General features: G+C 40.7%; 1 protein-coding gene across 3 annotated transcripts in view; it reads left to right on the top strand.

Moving 5' to 3' along the window:
* The window catches only part of cacna2d2a (calcium channel, voltage-dependent, alpha 2/delta subunit 2a), a 157,496-nt gene that overhangs the window by 117,803 nt on the left and 19,745 nt on the right, over window positions 1-19,948 (top strand). For all 3 annotated transcript variants that reach the window (XM_086087194.1, XM_086087193.1, XM_086087195.1), the window contains 7 exons: window positions 7,449-7,499; window positions 8,319-8,418; window positions 10,158-10,319; window positions 12,268-12,378; window positions 13,684-13,762; window positions 16,320-16,369; window positions 19,840-19,929. In XM_086087194.1, the coding sequence (XP_085943320.1) occupies window positions 7,449-7,499; window positions 8,319-8,418; window positions 10,158-10,319; window positions 12,268-12,378; window positions 13,684-13,762; window positions 16,320-16,369; window positions 19,840-19,929 (643 nt within the window). The remainder of the gene's footprint in view (window positions 1-7,448; window positions 7,500-8,318; window positions 8,419-10,157; window positions 10,320-12,267; window positions 12,379-13,683; window positions 13,763-16,319; window positions 16,370-19,839; window positions 19,930-19,948) is intronic.

The following is a 19,948-nucleotide window of genomic DNA, read 5'->3' as shown; positions in this document are numbered from 1 at the left end:
AGTTAACCAATCACAATCGCAAATCGATTTGCATGATGTTCATGTTAAAAACATTACAATTAGCTTGGTAAATTTATGTTACCAGATGTGGCAAATCCAGGTCCAGAAAGTAAAAACCCTGCCACAGTTTGGCTTTAGCCCCTGATGCTAGCGAGCTAGCTCCCTAGCAGGTAAACGAGCACTATGGAAGTTAGGGAGCTAGCTAGCTAGCACCTGGGGCTAAAGCCAAACTGTTGCAGGGTTTTTACTTTGTGGACCTGGATTTGCCACCTCTGCACGTTACAGCCATACTATTCTGGCGTCCACTATAACAGATAAAAACATGAGATAACCCCCCCCCCCCAAAAAAATGTAAATGTTGTTTTTTGTGGGAGTAAAAATCAGTTAAAAAATGCCCAGCAGAAAAAAATGCAGGTCTGAAAGGGTTAATCTTGAATTCGTTCAACAATTCTCTTTTTAGAGTGTAGAGGTCTGGAATTTATCTTCTGCCAGAAACTATTTTTGTTCTTTATCAGAACACTAGTCTGTGCATCCAACAAAACTCAAAGCAGCTCTGCTTACCTTTTGGTTTTTGTAGAGGTCATAGCAGGGGCATCTCACCCGTGGGGGGTAGTGTGTGAATGCATGATTATGCCTGTGCATGATAGTTTCCGAATGTTTAGTCACTTGAAAGTGGTTCTGGATCTTTACCCTCCCTGGCTTGATTCAGTCATGGATGGAGAAACTGTTGCGGGGTGCAAAAACCTGGTATTAATGTAAAGATATATACAATTGTGTTTGACATTCCAAGCACGGTTTACAAAGAGGTTCATAAAGAATGTTTGCGGCGTTAAATATTGATGGAGGTGGGTGTGTGGTCCAGATACACGAGCCTCGCTATCATGTGGCACATGTGTAGTATACATGTACATCCATTGCATGTTTCTGAGAACGTATTGTATGTAGCGGGTAATTTCCCCACAATTTAAATGGAATGTTCAACGCTTTGCAGAACGGGTCAGGGGTGGGTGCATAAACACAATCTCCCGTGAGAGAAAAAAAACAAACTACGCCACGGTTAATGTATTGATTTGAACAGCACGCGGTGTGATTAAAAAAAAAAAAAATACCTTTCCTGAATTCTAATGAGATTCCTTCACTAGCAAAAATGTTTACAATTGGCAGGGTATGTCATTGTGTTCATTGCTTGTGAAATGTTTTTCTTTTTAAAATACATTACCTGTGAACGCTGCTGCTTTTAATCTCCTTCCATTTGGAACGATACCTCGTTCCACTGTAGTGTAAAAAAAATAATAATAATAATAATAATCTTATCTTGATCATACACATATACAATCATACTGCAGTGTATGTAAGGCGAACGCCAATATGTTGTTGTTGTTAGCAATATCTCACAATATTGAAATGCGCTTGGAATTCAGATGGTTTTGCAGCAGGGTGTCCGCGCGCTGTCTGTGCAATGAGACATGGATTTTGTTAGTATGGCTACCTGTTGACCGTTGAGTCTACGTAGTGAGGCTGAGAAGATCATTTACATTTATATGTTTTAAAATATAAAATACAAATGCTGGAGGGGCTTCACTGCGAGAGATATTTGACCACACCTTAGCCCTTGTGTAGCGCCATCCCTTTCTCACAGACACATGTTTGAAAATAGGCGGCTAGCATTTACTTTGTTTACTTTGGTTGTTTTATTTCCCCCTTGATGGGCGGGCAGACCAAATTATTCATATACGAGCCTTTAAAAAAAAGTCAGTTTTCCATACAACTACCTGCACAATATGAGATCCAGTAAAAAAATAAAGTAAAATAAAAAGTGGCATAAAAAATGATGACTGACATTCTCCGATTTTCAGGTTTTAACAATGTGTTCATTATATGTAGGACTCCACTCCCTAATAATAGTTCAAATATTTTAATATTTTTAATTATTATTTGGTCAAAATAGACAAAAATTATTACATTATTTTATTGCCTTATAATCTGTGGCCAGAATGTCTTTTTTTAACACCATAATGCAATAACTGCATTTAAAAAAACGAAAATGTATTTTTTTAATGAGGAATATCTTAATTTAAGCAAAATGATCTGCCCATAAAAATGGACATTTTGACGTATTATCATTTCTTAAAAAGTAAGCATTTATTTTAAAACTCAAAGAAAAAGTTACAATAAGATTTTTTTTTAGGGGGGGTGGGGGGCGATGATTAAAGAGAAGTTCTCTGACACAAAAAGTGCCTGGTAAGAAGGAATATCTTGGCTGACAACAAAGAAGCCAGATGCCTTGATTTGAGATTTAATCTTTGATCAATTTTCATTTTTGCAGTGCTGGAAGGAAGAAAAAAAAGACTTTTAACACACCCACACCACGGGATAATCGGTCAGGATCATCTTACGCTGACATATTTGCCCAACTTTGATCACAAGGGAGGGAAATGCTGAAATGTGTCCCGTCTGTTGGTATGTGTCCACCCCGCTTAAGGAGCTCTGACTCATGGTGTAAATAAAACCATTAAAGATGTCAGATATGAAAGTGTCTCCAGCTCTGTTAAATGATTCGTAACTTTTAGCGAGCTGACAGCGCGAGGCCTTGGGCCGATCGCTGGCATCTGACCGCTTATGGCTGACGTTCGGGCCAAGAGGTTCAGTTCAGTTCAGTTCCGACACCGGCCAGGTCCATCTGCTTGTCACCTGGCCTTGGCATGCAGAAGTCTGGGTAATGACAGGGAAAGAATGGCGTCGATGTGCTGGAGCTGCAAGGTAATTACTGACTGGAATCCATGCAGAAACAACACATCTGGAGGCCCGGGTTCGTGTGTGCCCGTGTCTTTGATACCGCCATTTGAGATCGTTAGCTTTTAGCGCATATCAGCGCGGAGATTTTGATATAAACAGTGTGTCATACAATTGGACGCATTGCGGGAAATTTGTTGTTTATTAAAAATGGCACTGTATTATAAGCAACTGATATAAACATTAGAGATTGACTGATGATTGACTTATTTGATGATGATTATTAGTTAACCGATATTTGGAGCCAATATTTATTTTTCAGTTAAAGGGGGGGGGGGAGGTATTGGCGTCAAATTTGAGGTAAAAAAAAATTCTGACTTTTCCAACTGTAGAATGTTTTTACATTTACAAACAGACACTAGAATTCATTTTAAATTCCTAAAAATAAAATGCTCCCAATTGGTTATCAGTAAGTGTTAAAAAGTGAAATAGAAACTAAAACAAGTAAATACCATAACTCTTGATTTCAACAAAAAAAAAAAAATCCAAAATTTAAAAATACCTGAAATCTTAAACTTTCACATTTCTTTGTTATAATGTCAAACAAAAACAAAAGGTTCTGAATGTTCCCAGGATCCGCAGCATCTGTTATAAAGTTAACTGAAAACAGTATAAATAGTTCCCTGATATTAAAATGGTTTTAGATTGATCTTTTATCAGCCGCCAGATTTAAAAAAAAAGAAAGTCTGATACCGATATTCCTCAAAATGGCCACTATCGGTATTTTAGAAAATCTAAAGAAATGAACCGGTTGTACAAAATGTTACTAAGTAGCGTAGTGTAGTGTGTTTGTGTGTCTTTAAAGGGTGCGGCCTCGTGAGTGAGTCACTTGTCCGCTGTGATATCTTCCCATTTGACGCAGGTAACAATGACCTCAAATGAATATTGCCTTATAATTAACATTTAGCCCTTTCAAAATAACTCCCTATTAAAACTCCTTTCTGCTCAATGAAAGATGAACAGACTGCAAAAGTTAATGAAATCGTGCAGTCGATCCGCCGGGCGTTCCGTTTTTTTTGTTGTTTTTTTTTCCTCCCCCCCTTCCCACCAATTGACACTCTCCTCTATCTCCGGATTGGGACACCTCCCATCCGAGAGCCTCAGGCGACAGAGGCGGGAGTTACATTCGAACCACCACGTTTCCGTTACACACGGCGGCCAAAAATGAAGCCGAGTCGCCGCCGTGCGCGCGAAGCCTCGTCGTGCTTTCTCCTCTTCCTCAAATGAAGATTTCGGTTAATTAAAATGATAAAAAGTCATGCATGCCGATGGGCCTGCCGGTTCCAGACCTGATTTTGTGCGCCGCGCAGTCGTGCCGAGCTGCGGAAGTTCTACCTTTGATGTGGCGTTCTTTATTATTGAAAATAATTGGATTCTGCCGCCGTCCCCTCGGCCCCCTCCGACTACACGCTTGCATTTCGGCCATCTTCACTATGACTCAGTTCGTGGCCCTCGGTTGCTTGGGTTGCAAAATGACCTGCATTTTTAATGTGGGAGACTTTTCATGGGAATTTATTAAAGGGGAAATCAAACCAAAATTTTCTTTCCCACTAGTCTAAACACAGCATTCTGATTAATATTGTGTTTGTGGGATATGAATTAAGCAGCAAAATCCACCCATTCTTATCCAACTCAGGGGGCGGCCATTTTGTCATATGTTGCCACAATTGTTCATGACTCAGGTGACGACCAATCACTGCTCAGTTTCAGAAAACAGGTGAGCGGTGATTCGTCACAATACCATGTTCACACTAGTGGGGTGCATAGAATATATTGGAAATAAAATGTTGGGACTTCTACTTTACAGTAATAGGGAACTTAAATATACGTTAGGGGGGAAATACACACCAAAAAAAAAACTCGCTGGGTGGGGGGTTTGGGGTCCGGGGGGCGCTCCGGGCTCCCGGGTTTGCTCTCCGGCTGGTGGCCCCCGCGGAACCTGGGGAGTTGTGCCCTGGCGCTGCTGCGGCCTGGGGGGGCCCCGGGGGGGCTGTGCCTGCCCGTTCGGACCGAGGTCAACGGCTCCCCTCTTTGATGGGAATGATCATGCATGCCAGATCCACCACGCCAGCTTCTACTGAAATCCAAACAGAATTTGCTTCTCCCACTGGTCGCTGAATCAGTGGAGGCTGGTGTCTGTAGATCTCCGTTTGCTTCATCTATCCTTCCTTCCTTTCTTTAGTCTTTCCTCTGGTCTCTTGAGGTCTCCCTAATTTGTTGGAATTTAGATGTTTCTGGGGTTGTTTAAAGATTATGGTTTTTGTAACTGTGGGTCGTAGGGGGTGTTTGGCTAGTGCTGGATTTTACTTAGTTTCATCTTTCTTTTCTTTGATCCTTCCTCTGGTCTCCTGACAACTTCACGACTGGCGGGACTCTGAAGTATCTGGGTAAGGTGAAGGGTATGGTGTTTTTAACAGGTTTCAGGTGAATTAATGAGCACAAACTCGCACGCGCACACACAAAAGAGAACAATAATGATGATGACATGTTGACTCGGTAAGACTGCCGAATGAACAATAATGAGCTCTCAAAAAATAAAAAAAATAAGTATAGCTTCGGAGGCGAGAGGAAACAATTACTTACAAACCAACAGTTTTAAGAGTGTGTATTTAATCCAGACTAAAACGACCAGCGGTAAAATGAAGAAATCAAGGTACTGTAATACCCTCACATGTGGGCAAGGAGAGCAAGTAACATGGAATTTTACCGGAAATCTTCCACGACATTGCAAACACTACCTAATGCTGAAGCAGACTTTCACCTGGGCCCTTCCAGACAGCCACTCAGCCGAGTGGGCCCAGGTCGGCCTCTCCGCGGCGGTTAGTGAGTTCTCGCCGCAGGTTGGAGTGGCGGCTGCCGGTAAACGGAGTCTTGAGAGGCTCGGGGGGGGGCAGCGGCCAAGCCCGGCGGGGGGACTGCACGTCCGTATCAGCTCGGCCGAGTGTGAGAAATGAGCCTCTGCGGCCCCCGCGGCCGTCTGGCTTCCCTCCACGCTGATAATCAGCAGAAAAAGAGCTCCGGTGATTACTCTGCCGAAGACAGCCGCAAACGGGCCTCCAAACTCGGAGGTGCGACTAGCTACTGTAAAGAGGGAAACCGCTTCATTGTGCTAATTTATATGACAAACGGCATTTTTTTTTTTTTACTTATATATTTATAACTATATTCCCGGCACATTGATTTTTCTCACAGTCTATCGCATGCAGTATCCGTGGCGGGCCACAGGGAAAACGGGGCTGCTGAGTCCCGGAGGCTCAAAGGCACACTACGGTTCAGCCCGCAGTTTCCCACGGATGGCCTCCTGGCATGTCACGTTACGATGACCTCCCACATCATTCTCACGTTCTGTCTCGGCTTTTTTCTCCAGATGAAAAATGGACACTGGGCAGCTTTGTAGCATGTTTGCTGTGTCAAATGTTGTCAGGGTGCGAGATGCCGGGAAACGCAATGCTTCCCGTCACACTACAGACTGCCTCCAAGTTGTTACGCCCGGTTACGTACTGTCAGGTTTAGTTACAGGCAATCTGGCCGGCTAGTTTTCTCAACCGCACTGTGACTGCTGTGGTATGTAGTCTCAATCCTGATTTGTCTAGAGATAGATTGATTAGTTTTTTCCTGACCGATACAGAATCGTATTCAAGGAGGACGATAACTGATATTTGGAGCCGATATTAATTTTCGATAAAAGGGAAAATGTTGCTTTGAAATTTAAAAAAATAGATACCGACTCCCACTTTTTTTTTAAATGTCTTGAAGCACTTATGATTTTTAAAATGTCTAAAAAATATATCTTAATAGACATCAATAGACTTATTTGTTTTAAAATTTTAACAAAAAGTTAAAGAGACCTCCCTGGGTTGTCAGCATGTTTTAAAAAGTTAAATAAAAACTTAAACAAGTAATTAGCTCCCTATTGTATTCCAGAATTTCAAAATAACTGGAATTTTAAACTTTCACTTATCTATGTTTTTTACTTCAAACAAAAACAAAAGGTGAAGAGAGTTTCTAGGGTTGGCAGCATCTTTTAGAAAGTTAACTGATCACTTCAAAAAGTTCCCTGAAGTTACCTCCGTTTTTAATTCATCTCTTATTGGCCATCAGAATATTTATTTATTTATTTATTTATTCGTTTATTAACTTTTTTAAAGGCCGATGCCAGTATTCATCAAAATGTTGAATATCGGCCTTGACAATCTGCTCGGCAGATAATCAGTCTACCCCTGGTTTTGTCAATGGTGACCAGAAACGGTGCACCAGTTTGATCATAGGATAAATGTATTTAATTAAAAAATATAGAAATATATAGAACAAAAGCCGTATCTTTCACACTCTAATGGACGAGTGGAAAGTGCAGGCCACCCTTTGATATCCTTCTGCGATTGGTTTAGTAATGGTTATTGAGTAAAGGGGAGTTTCTGTGTTGGTGCGAGTCCAACAGCAAAATACAACGCCACCTATTAAGTCTTCTAAGCACATAAGCCTTTTTCACTGTGCTCTAGCTTAAGTGGGCTCAGCCACGGTCACTCGCATTATCGCGGCTCAGCTTATTTCATCTTTGGCTCCTTTTTCCGCACATTCCCTTTTTCCAAAGATTATAGAAACAAATTTAAATGGCGGGTCCTTTGTGTCCTTTTTCTTCTTCTTCTTCTGTACAGGTACATTCAAGGCGCGTCGTCTCCAAAGGACATGGTCATCATCGTAGATGTGTGAGTATCTCTTCAACCTCGTCTCATAGAAACCACAAAGGGCGCTAGTGCCACCTGTTGGTCTTTGCAAAGCCTCAAGTTTGAGCAGAATTGAGGCCTGCATGTGCTCTCACTCACGTTACATTAAAGGATACCCTTGCTTTACATGGTTTAAGTCACTGCTTTGCTTCTCCTTTGCCAGTTATGAATGACACAAATACTTTAAATATGGGGGTGGCATGGCTCAGTGGTAGGGTGAAACCCTGAGCTTGCTATTTTGGCCATGTAGTATCCTGGAGCAAGATAATCAACCCCAGTTGCTCCTGGTGGATGGATGTTTTACCGGTTGTTAACTCATTTTCTCCCAAAGACGTATTTATACGTTTTTTAATGTTGTTGTTGTTTTTTATGCTAGAGCATACAGAAGGGTTTGATGTAGCCTCAGAACTGAAAAGAATGCTTTTATTACAAAAACAGCCAGCAGGTGGCAGCAGAGTATAAGAGATCAACCAGGGCCATGTTGCAAAAAGCTCTTTCCCCACTGTTTTAAACTGATTTGTGAATAATGATGAAACTTAGCTATATTCTAATGCTAATTGCTGCAAAACGGAAACAGATAGAAATATACTTTTTTACTGATGAAAGTAGATACTATTTATAGTAATAGAACACAATATTCTGTGGGCCTTGCAAAATCAGTCCAAATCCAGTAAAACAGCCCGGGAGCGAAGGGGGTTGCTTCAGTGAAAATGGCTGGGAGTGAATGAGTTAATAATGTAATGCGAGAAAGAACAAGCAAGAACGGACATGAAGTCTTCTAAGTGTTTTCATTTTGTGCAGGAGCGGGAGTGTCAGCGGTCTCACCCTCAAGCTGATGAAGACCTCCGTCATCAAGATGCTGGAAACGCTCTCGGACGACGACTACGTGAACGTAGCCAGAGTGAGTAGTCGCACATACACTGGCGCTCGCAGGAGGCAGCCGTTGAGAAAATATGTGGCGTGTTCATTAAGCAGGTGTTAATGAAGCGAGTAAGGAGTAGTAAGCAGGCTGCGCTGGGAGTTTATGTTGCTCCCCGTGGACGCGCTGCGCTTTCTCTTGTTATAATACTTTGCCATGCGGGACCACGGCAGTATTTCACGATGCTCATTACCAGACCTTCTATCAAAACTAACATATAGGATGAATATTTATATTTATCTTATATTGCAGGACACACACACAGGCATGCTTGTTTTGGTGACAGTTTGGACACGTCCGCCAGTAATCCCCCATAATCCACTGCATTTATCCACTGTATGCTGCTAAATCTGCACAAAATGAGCATATTAATCTTGGGGGGGGTTCTGATTCCTGCCATCTGTGAAGAAGGTAGAGGCTTAAGGAATATTGACTTTTTTTGCCAACACAAAATGCAATCACAGCTATAAAAAAAAAATATATATATATATATATATATATATATATATATATATATATACAGGAAAGTAGTAGAAGTAGCAGTGGTTGGGTTGTGTGTGGAGGGGATGCTTTTTAATTTGCTGAAAATTGACATTCATTTGATATCACTTTATGTATTTGATCATCTGGTTTGCTAAACTGCCAGGTGGCCATTGCACACCCACCAGATGGAGCAGCACAATGTCCATTGAAATTGAAGCAAAAAATGTGGCAAAACTTTTTTCTTCTTTACATCCTATTCATGTTATTGCTGTGTGGTTTTATACAGTACAATATTATATGATGTAAAAATAACAACAAAATGTTCTGTTGGCTCTAAAATATTTTTGTGCAAAAATACACTCTCTAGCGCATATATGTAAAATCTTACGTGTTAAATTAGACACGGTTATATAGTTTTTACCCATTCGGAGTTAAATCGAAAGTGTTAACTTAATATTTAACACCGATAGTGTTATTTGACACATACAATTTCAAAGTGTTATTTTCTTTCACTTTTCAGTGTTAATTTCTCACATTGTCAGTGTTATTTTCTTTCTTTTTTTTTGGTGTTAGTTTCTCACTGTTTTGGTACTACTTTCTTTCATTTCTGGGATTCATTTCTCACATTGTCGGTGTTCTTTTTTTTTAACACTTAAAAGAGCTTTTGTGTTACTTTTAACACCTAAAGGTTTTATTTTCTTTCATTTTTATCTTACTTTTGCACACATCAGTTTTTATTTTCCAAACCAAATGGAATTATTTGCTCACTACCAAGGCTGTTGTATAAAGCACTTAGTCTAAATGATTTACACATTTCAATGAAATTCGTGTTCTTTGGCTTGCCAGCTCCCATTTACAGTAACTTCATTTTTGAAAGCACTATAGTCTTCTGGGGGAAAAAAAATAAAGAAATCACCCAATTTTGAACTTTTACTTTAAAATCTTGAATATGTACTCCGCATGCAAACGTATATAGCTAAAGGCTAATTGTGTGAATGAGATGAGGCACATAATATGACCTTGGCTGAGTTTCACTTTGATGCTTTGTAATCAGATGAGGTGCACCTGTTCTTTGGTTGCAAAGTTGTAATTACCAACGTTTACTGCCAGCCCGAGAGTCGCAGGGCAGCCTGCATCTGCGCACACGCCCACGTCTGCAGCCGCATTGCCACACAAACACACACACACGGTCGACAGATGCTGTTTTGGTCTTATCTTTGTGTGTTTTTCTCTCGCAGTTTAATGACGAGGCCGACGCCGTGGTGCCCTGCTTCAGGACTTTGGTCCAAGCCAACGTGCGCAACAAGAAAATCTTCAAGGAGGCCGTCATGCACATGCAAGCCAAAGGAACCACCGACTATAAGTCTGGCTTCACGTTTGCCTTCGAGCAGCTTCTCAATGTAAGTGTGACAAGGCCTTCTAAATCTTGTGTTAGAGATGCAGGGTCCGCTCTGGATATACGTTTTCAATGAAGCTAACATGCATATTTTGGGAATGCGCGGGAGAAAGTAAGAAAAGCCTGAGAAAACCCACGCAAAGCACAGGGATTCAAATCGTGAACCGTAGAACTGTGAAGCAGACATGCCGATCACTATAACACTGTGCTGCTTATCCGTAGTCATAAAAGTGAATTACCAGAAATTAATCATGTTCAATTGATTTTGAAGTACAGTCATCTACTGTAGCAAGGTGTGCGTGCTTGCATTTCTGTGTCGACTCGGCAGCTATCGTCCACGCACACGCCGGCGACACAGGTGCAGCCTCGCCGCCCCCCCCCCCCCGCCCCGCCCCTACCCCCCACCCGTATGCCGCCATGTACTCCAGCAGGCCAACACCCTAATGGGCTCTGATGGGATGATTGATGAGCGCGGCCCAGCAGAGATCAGCCTCTCTTTATATTCCTCTGCTGGCTTGGAGGCACACGGCCAAGTGTGGCCCCTCCACGCGCTCACACACACACACACACTTCTACTGCAAGAAATAAAAAATAAAAAAAGGCCCTTTTTAATGGCTGTCTGAGGCGCCGTTGCACTTACGACTGGTGGCAGAAGCCCTATCAAATATGTAATTGTGGCGATATTATTTATCATTATTAGGGTCTTGTCAGATGGCTGGCAGCGGCGTCTGTGCCAGCTGTTGCAAAGACTGGCTGCTACTAAACTGAATGTTCAAAAATAAAAATGATGCAGATACAGTGCTTACAAAGTGGTACTAAAAAACAGTGTAGTGTAAAGTCATGGCTCACTATATCGCGGTTGGGTTTTTGTGGGTTCAGTGCATCGCGGATTTATTTCTTTATTGTGCTTAGACTGTGGATAATAAACTATATCACGAGATTTTGTTGTGAGTATTTTTTTTCCACACGGACTGCTACTGCTGACTCACGTAGCAATAAAGGATAGAAAGGAAAGATAGAAAAGACGGAGAATGTCCAAAGTTTGGGATTATTTCACACTTCATAAAAGAAGCTAACGTGCAAATGCACTTTTTGCTAAGTACTTACCGTAATTTACGCTAGTTAGCCTACCCTCGCTAATTAGCCTACCATCGCTAGTTAGAACAAATAATTCATAAAAGGTGGTTTGGATCCAGGCAAGAAAGATAGAGAATGTCCAATGGTTAGGATAATTTCACACTAATAAAAGAAGGTAACGTGCTAAGCACTTAAGATACAAACAAATGGTAATTCATAACAGGTGGTTTGAATCCAGACAGAATGTCTAAATAGACACACACTTGAAGCTAACGTGCAATGTGCCTTTTGATAAGTACTTAAATTATGCTAGTTAGCCTACTAGAGTAAATAGTAATCCATAACAGGTGGTTTGAATCCAGACAGAATGTCTAAATAGACACACACTTGAAGCTAACGTGCAATGTGCCTTTTGATAAGTACTTAAATGATGCTAGTTAGCCTACTAGAGTGAATAGTAATCCATAACAGGTGGTTTGGATAGAGGATGGAGCCTGCTTACTACTCCTTACTCTTTTCATTAACACCCGGTTAATGAACACGCCACATATTTTCAAGCAATTTATTCAACAAACGCGACAAAGCACAGTAAACACAAGCGCGCTATCTTCACAGTGGCTAACGCTAAAGCCAGTTAACCGCCAGCTCTGTGTACGTCCTCTTTCGCTCTCTTCCACGCCAATCAACAGGCCAGAGAGACTTAAGAAACAACAAATGTTCTTCTTATATAGTACAATTTAGATGTAGATTTTTGGTTGCCGTAGCAGCAAATGACCCATTATAATATCCATGTTGTAGCTTATCAATGTAGTGTTCCTTTTTTGACACTTTTTTCCCCCCACATATCTTTGCATGTTTTTCTTTCTTTGCCACAGGAGAGCAGCGCTCCAAGGGCCAACTGCAATAAGATGATCATGATGTTTACAGACGGCGGGGAGGATCGGGCACAGGAAATCTTCGAGAAGTACAACTGGCCAAACAAAACGGTCAGTTACCGAAAGGAAAACGCGCGAGACGGTGAACGTCTTGTCTGTACGTGCTGACCTTGTGTCATCAGCACACGAGTCGATTATTTCCCCCGTCATTGTTGTTTGTGTTTGTCTTTGCTCGTCTCTTTTGTTATCGCCGCCAGTGTTAACAGCTCTGACCCGCTAACTAATTAGCCGCTTTATCGCCAAAAGCCTGTAAAAAAGAAAAAAAGAATTACAGCCAATAGTCGGCGGCTGCGTTCCAGGCCTCCCCCATCTCACATTTATCCCGCTATCCATTACTATCTACTTGTGCGCTGACAGCTTCTGTCATACAGGAATAATCTGTATTCCGACAAGCACCGCTGTGGTTCTTTGCGAGGAAGTTGCGCAAGAGGCGTCTAGTAGGCTAATCTAATCGCGTTCTGCATTTGTGTGTTCGTGGCACATGACAGCAAAGGTAATGCCGTCCATTGAGGTGTGTTGGATCCTCGGGTATCTTTCTGCAAAAAGACCCTTTCGGAATGACTATTATTATTATTATTCCTTTTGGGGACCTTAACATGCCCGAAAAAACACGCCATTTTTTTTAGGCATGTGTACCCTGGTGAAAATAGATGTGTTTTAAGGGCTACCACACATGACACAGTAGTGCCCACTTGAATTTCTTAAAATAAATAAATAAATAATTAGCCTCCAACACCACTGCGCAAAAAAAGGTCTCAAGGTACCCATGCCGGAAATCAAAACGGAAATCGGCCATTTTGGTTTGAAGCAGCCATTTTGGGTCGCATTTCTGGGTTCATACTTTGACCATGTGCCCCAAGGAAATTCACCCAATTGAGCCCAAACCAGAAGTAGGTAACAGGGTCAGATGGGAGTGAACATGGCGCCGAAGTTTGGTGATCATTTTGAGGATTCTCGAAAAAAGTCAAAACAAATAAATAAAATACTCGGCCCCCAAAAATCCGCTTCTCGTATTGACATGAAATTGGGTGGACACGCAGAAAAACCCACCCACGCTCAAAAGTGAACAGGAAGTCATTCATTTTGATTTGAAGCTGCCATTTTGGGGCGAACTTTCTCCGACAGTTTTAGCCGCACATGAGCATTGTTATCTTTGTAAAAGTCCATTTGTGGTAATAATATTGTACCATATGAGCAGAAATCAATGTAAACATTTGGTAACATTATCATTGCAACCTGACCGCTTTAATTGAACAAGTAGAGTATCATACACATTCAAATGATTACAGTTTTGATATATTTTGCTCATATACACCCTCACATTTATCTTCAACTGCTTGATTTTTCTCACTGCAGGTGCGTGTGTTCACCTTTTCTGTGGGTCAGCATAATTATGACGTCACCCCGCTGCAGTGGATCGCTTGTGCCAATAAAGGTAAATATGCGGTCAATGTGTGTCATTAAATATTTTTAAACTCTTACTGTTATTGTCATGTCTTTGTATGTAAAGTGCATTTTTTGGGGTTTAGAAAAGGTATAAATCGGATGTATTGTTATGATTCTTATTATTAATCAGTCGACTCTAGTTCGTAGCTTGCTGCTGTAAATTCATGAATGAAGTGGGAAATGGGACGTTTTTCTTCTGTCGGCCCCAAAGTAGACTTTCTTTCCTCTCAGCTCCGTTATTTTTAATTTTTCTCCTTTTGACGCATCTTGTTTGTCTCGGCTCGATCTGAAAGCTTCTTTATGAGGTCTCGGCCGGTTCTCTGCGAACTCCTCAGACATTATTAATTAGCAGGAGCGGCGTCCGCCTGCGGGGGTGATTAGCTCGTCATCTCCGTGTCAGGCTGAGCCGAGTGCCAAGGATTACGACTGCTTGGCTTTTCACCTCCGGAGCGATTAGCGCGTCGCTGGCGTCGACGTAGAACAATAGCGTCGACATACGCGGGACGTGTCCTCTCCATGTCCTCGGGACTTATTGGTCTTTGCTGTCTGACTCCAACGAGAGCTGAGCACTGTCCCATGTTGTGCACATAACTGGTACAGTAAAGCAGCGTACGCACATACCGATTTTTAACATCTGGGCTGATGTTAAAAATCTGAGAGGACACGATGAGGGAAAAGGTCGTCGTGTGCGTTCTGCTCTTATAGTGTGTGGTTTATGTTTTTGTTTTTTTTAAGTCTACACACCCCCTGTTCAAATGCCAGGTTTCTGTGTATCATTTTCATTTCAAAACTGTTATGGTTATGCCAAAGTATCTTTTGGAAATATGGCCAGACGGTCAAACTTTGTTTACTGGACATCTGTTTTTTTCTCATTTGCTTGTGGATTTAATATTAGCATTAGCAACCAGGATATTTAGCATCTTGACATGCTTCAAGAGTCCGTTGACACAAAGTGAATCAAGTCACCTTTAAAAAAATAATAATTGTTTTTCAGCCTCAAATAGACCGTAAGTACTGCAAGTTTTTTTTTATTATTTTAACTGTGCAGCCTGTCGCGGCCCTGTCCAAAGCGACCACTGTATTAGAACATAAAATTTTTATTTAGGCTTAAGAATAAGCACTTTACTGAGGCAGGTGTGTGCTGACTCCCATTTAACATTAGATTTATTGTGATTGGTTAATTCTGAACATGGCCACATCCAAAATTCTATAGGGTATAATAGGGTGTGCACACTTATGCAACCATCTTGTTTCAGTTGTTTACTTTTTAATCCCCACTTGAAATGAGAGAAGAAATATTTTCAATTGAGTTGTAAAGGTCAAAAGATCACATCAAGGGTGGAAAATGTCAAATAATTGATCTCGGTCCTGTTTTTTAACAGGGGTGTGAAGACTTCTTATATCCACTATATAGACTGCTCACAGTCACGAACAGTATCGTGTGTGTGTGTGTGTCTCTCATTGTATGCTTGGGACAGCTTGGCAGCGTGGCAAAGTTCGCCCCGTGTCAAAATTAACGAGAGTCGTCTCAGACCATTTAAAATGCAGTTGATGCCGTCTGCCGTTTCGCGCCTCTTTGTATAAACATCGGTGGCGCTTTAATAACTTGGCGAGAGGCACGCTCATTGACCCGAGCGCTCTCCTCCATTTCTAATCAGGCGCCAGTGGCAGGGCCCAAGAGGCTCAGCGTTCCCGCGAGCTCGCGAGTTTGGCGAGGTCAGCTCTGCCAACGCACGTCATCCGCGCAGGCTGCCGTCATTCCGTGTGTCGAATAATACGGAGAACATTAGATTGGATTAATACCCAGAGGCTATTTGGATGGGAAAATTAATTCTTCTGGCATGATTGTATACACGTTCATGATCCATCAGTCGAACGACTCGAGTTTTAACATTACCAAAAAATATATTTTTTTATTTTTTTGCAGATCACAACTATTCAACAAATTCAACAATTACGATTGTGTGACGTGATAGACCGAGCTGGGCTAAAAAACGGAATTCAACCCAATGAAATTAACTCATTCAATGCCATTGATGGCTATAAAACATTTTTTTAATTTGGACTATTTCTACTAGTTTAAAATGTTTTCCTACTTTTGTTAACAAGAGTATGAAAACCTAGAAAAAAAAAGTATTGTACATTTAGAACAGATATCAAATTTGTGATTAATCGTGAGTTAACTAGTGAAGTCATGCGATTAATTACAATAAAAAAAATAATAATCGCCTAACGAGATGATTATTAAAAATTAGGGGCGTCAGGCGATTAAAAATGTTTTTTTCGTAATTAATCGAATGACTTCAATAGTCACTAACTCACGATTAATCATTATATCTGTTCTAAATGTACAATTAAAAAATCTAGGTTTTCATACTCTTGTTAACAAAAGTAGAAAACAAAATGTTAAACTAATAGAAATAGTTCAAATGATTTTTTTTTTACGTTTATAACCGTCAATGGCAGTGAATGAGTTAAACTGGGACTTCACATTGGGGTTGATCTTACTGTGTGAGCAGTCCTGACATGTCCTCTTTTATTTTCAGGCTACTACTTTGAAATCCCATCGATCGGAGCCATCCGAATCAACACCCAGGTGAGATGTACAAGATTACAACAACTTTATGAAAATGAATGAAGATGACTTTTGAAGAGGCTCATTTCCTTCTCCATTTCCTCGGCGGTTACGACACGTTGATACGCCTCGGGCGCTTTATAACGCAAAATCTTCTCAGGTGGATGACTTTACAAGGGAAGTTACGGTGCTTCACATGAATTAGGCGTTGACTTCTCTTCTATGAGAATCTTTTCTTTCCCCCCCCCCCACACACGCCGTGGGTTCCCCGTTGCTTGCTTGAGGCACGGCAAGCTGACGGAGGCCCTGCGGAGAAGCTCATTGCGCACTTTATTCGGCTTCTCAGAGCCACAGGAGTCCCAACAAGATAGTCAGCAACGACGGATAGCTCTAAAATTAATCTTAATCTTGGAATCGCTGTATTTATTATTATTATTCCCACAAATAAACAGCCCTACATACACTGTAAAAAAAAAAAATCCTTAAAAAAAAAACGGTAATTTTCCGGCAGCTGGGGCACCAGAAAAACGCTGTGAAATAACAGAAAATTACTTTCTCGTAAAAAAAAAGATATTTTTTTCCATAATTAAAGTACAGTTTTGACCTCTAATTTTAACAAGATTGTATGTAATATAACAGTATATGACAAATAAATTATGTGTTTATAGGACATTACAGAAATTGTAGTTAATTTCACTTTTTTTTTTATTCCCAAAGAAATTATGGTAAAATTAAAAAAAAAATTATATTCATTTCTCAGTAAATATTTTTTTCTTTTTTGGGGGGTTTAAAGTTGAATTTTACATTTTATTCAATTAAATAAAAATATTAGTGAATATTTATATAATATAAATACATATTTGTGAAATTTCAATATATTTGTGAACGTATTTGAACAATCAATATATGTATTTCTTAAGTTTTTGGTAAAAGATTGTGTGTTTTTACAGTTAAAGTGATTTCATCTTATTTTACATTTGACGTGTAAAATCAGTTTATTTTTGTAAATCAAATCATATTTTTAAAATAAAGAAAACTGTAAAATAAAAAGTAAAATTCTGTTATATATTCGGGGTTTTTTTTACAGTGTACTACTTAACTTAATTTACGTACGTAATAGTTTGACCACCCTCCGCTCAGGAATTCACCCAACTGAGGCCCAATCAGATGCAGATAGAAAGATAAATAGAAAGGCGACACTAAATTGCCACGCTTTTTTGCATACGACATCTAATGTGGGCGGAGCTTGACATCAAAGGCTCCACCATTTCTTGTTGAACAAAAATAATACTACCAATCAACACAGAATTTGGTGCACGTGCCTATTGTAACAGGAAGCATGAAGAAGTCTCTAGCATGTAGACAGACAATATAACAATTTTCACAGGCACATATTCTTTATCCTCTACAAAAAAAAAGGCACATTATTGCAGCTCATTGGGAAGTTGTGACCGTCTTCATGTACAATACGGCTAGTATATCCATTTGTCTGTATTACACTGCCCCCTGCAGGTGGCTAATGCACGCACACCAGAAAGAGCTGCACAATCATCATTTTTGTGCGTTACGAGCGATCCATTAATACCTCCCCGACGGTGTCAATCAAACATAGGCATTCTTCTCTTTGTAAAAAGACAGCATTCTTGTTGCGATCTCTTCCCGAGTAGACTTCCTGGCGTGATGAAAGCTATTACAGAGATAATGGCCTCTAATCACCAAGCTGGGCTGCTGTGACTTTATACGGCTCTGGCTCCTTTGCGCCACAAATTTGTGCTCGGTACCGTTTTTATGTGCCCTCGATTGTTCTAGCCAGGCGTACAATTTCCCCTATATCCCGTGAAAAGGTCTGGCTGTCACTATCCTGATGGAAGATCTCCCCGTGGCGCGTTTAAGCGGACTTTTATCGAGCTAATAATAGAATAGGTTACGCCTGTCAGCGTGTCGCGGTTCGGCCGATGGAAGCATACAGTCGGCAGCCTGACGCCGACACGGACGTGCGCTCGGACACGACGCCCCCACGCGTGTATTTCAAGGGTATGTACTCAAAGGTCAAAATTTACAATCGTACTTCCTTTTCTTTGCATTTATTGTGTTGTTGTTACATTTTATTCAATGGGGCAAAAAAAATGATGTTTTTTTTTTTTAATAAAAAGTATAGTTTGGTTCGATTAGAGCGCCTGTGAGTATTGTTATATTGTCTACATGTGTTGCTACACAAACTGCTTGTATTCAGATATCCCTTGCTTAAAGGGTTAAAATACTAAATAGTCATATATATATGTATATGGGATGTATTGAACTGTATTAGTGTGGTTTTATCCTGTGATTAATATGCAAATTTTTTTGCCAAAATATTATCCAAAATGTTCCCCTCGTAAATTCATCGAAAAGAGACAGATTCAATGAAAAGGCTCTCTGTTGATTTGGTTCACTCGTGAACCCCTATAATTATCTTGAATTTCAAAAACAAAACATTTTGTTTTTCAAAAAAAAAAAACTGGTGGCATGATTACCGTCACAAGTCGACTTTATAATTATTATTATTATTTTTTTTTTTAAGTATTTATTTTTTTATATAAAATAGAAAGTAGCTTACTAAAATGATCAAAATAGCAGATTTTGGAAAGGATGATTTAAAAAATGCTTTGAACGACCGTAATAATATGGTATGGGAAAAGAGCATCATTTCTAACCTGGATTTAAAAGCATTCACACTTTAATGGTATGTTTTGTATCTTTATTCATTCATATTATTGACTGTGATAATAAAGGATAGCAGCAAATTGGGGGACCGTATTTTACAGAGAGAGAGAAAAAAATGCTTTCGGGTGATTTTATAAAATGGGGTGTATTGTTCACAAGAAATTACAGTATGTATACAAGCCGTTGAAATGTCGGTTTTTCATATCGCCGCCTTTAAAACGCCACAAGGGCACGCTCTCCACAACCATATTCGTCTTTTTTTACAAAATGAGCGTGAATGAATGAGGTTGTTAAAAAAGATAGCTCGGCATTGTGACACCTATTATTTGTATTCTTAACACCTCACCCCGATCTACGATCGCCGTGGGACTTTTGTCACAATGCCAACGTTGACATTCGAGCCTCGGGGGGAAAATGGCCCTGTTTGCACATCATGCCTTTGACGGCCCTTAATGTGTTTTTAATAGCTCCTTCATAATGATGAACTGTAGCCTTGAGTGGCTTGCCGAGTCTTCCCGCCGCCGATGACCGACTGCTTTATGCGGCCGCCGAGAGAGAGAGAGAGAGAGAGAGAGAGAGAGAGAGAGAGAGAGAGAGAGAGAGAGAGAGAGAGAGAGAGAGAGAGAGAGAGAGAGAGAGAGAGAGAGAGAGAGAGAGAGAGAGAGAGAGAGAAGCGCTTCTGCTTTTACGGACTCTCGGAGTCTCTCTTGTTTTAACGCAAGACCGGCTGCATCAAAGTCAAGCATGTGTGTTTTTACCACCGCTGCGTGTTTGCCGTGTGGTCTCAGGAGTACCTGGATGTCCTGGGACGACCCATGGTGCTGGCCGGGTCCAAAGCCAAGCAGGTGCAGTGGACCAACGTCTACCAGGATGCTTTGGTGAGAGGAAAACACAGAG

This window comes from Leptonotus elevatus, chromosome 10 (assembly GCF_054856555.1).
Source record: "Leptonotus elevatus isolate MCC_2025b chromosome 10, RoL_Lele_1.0, whole genome shotgun sequence".
Taxonomy (NCBI): Eukaryota; Metazoa; Chordata; class Actinopteri; order Syngnathiformes; family Syngnathidae; genus Leptonotus; species Leptonotus elevatus.
Note: the sequence above shows the minus strand (reverse complement) of the source record. Positions and strands in the feature narration are given on the sequence as shown.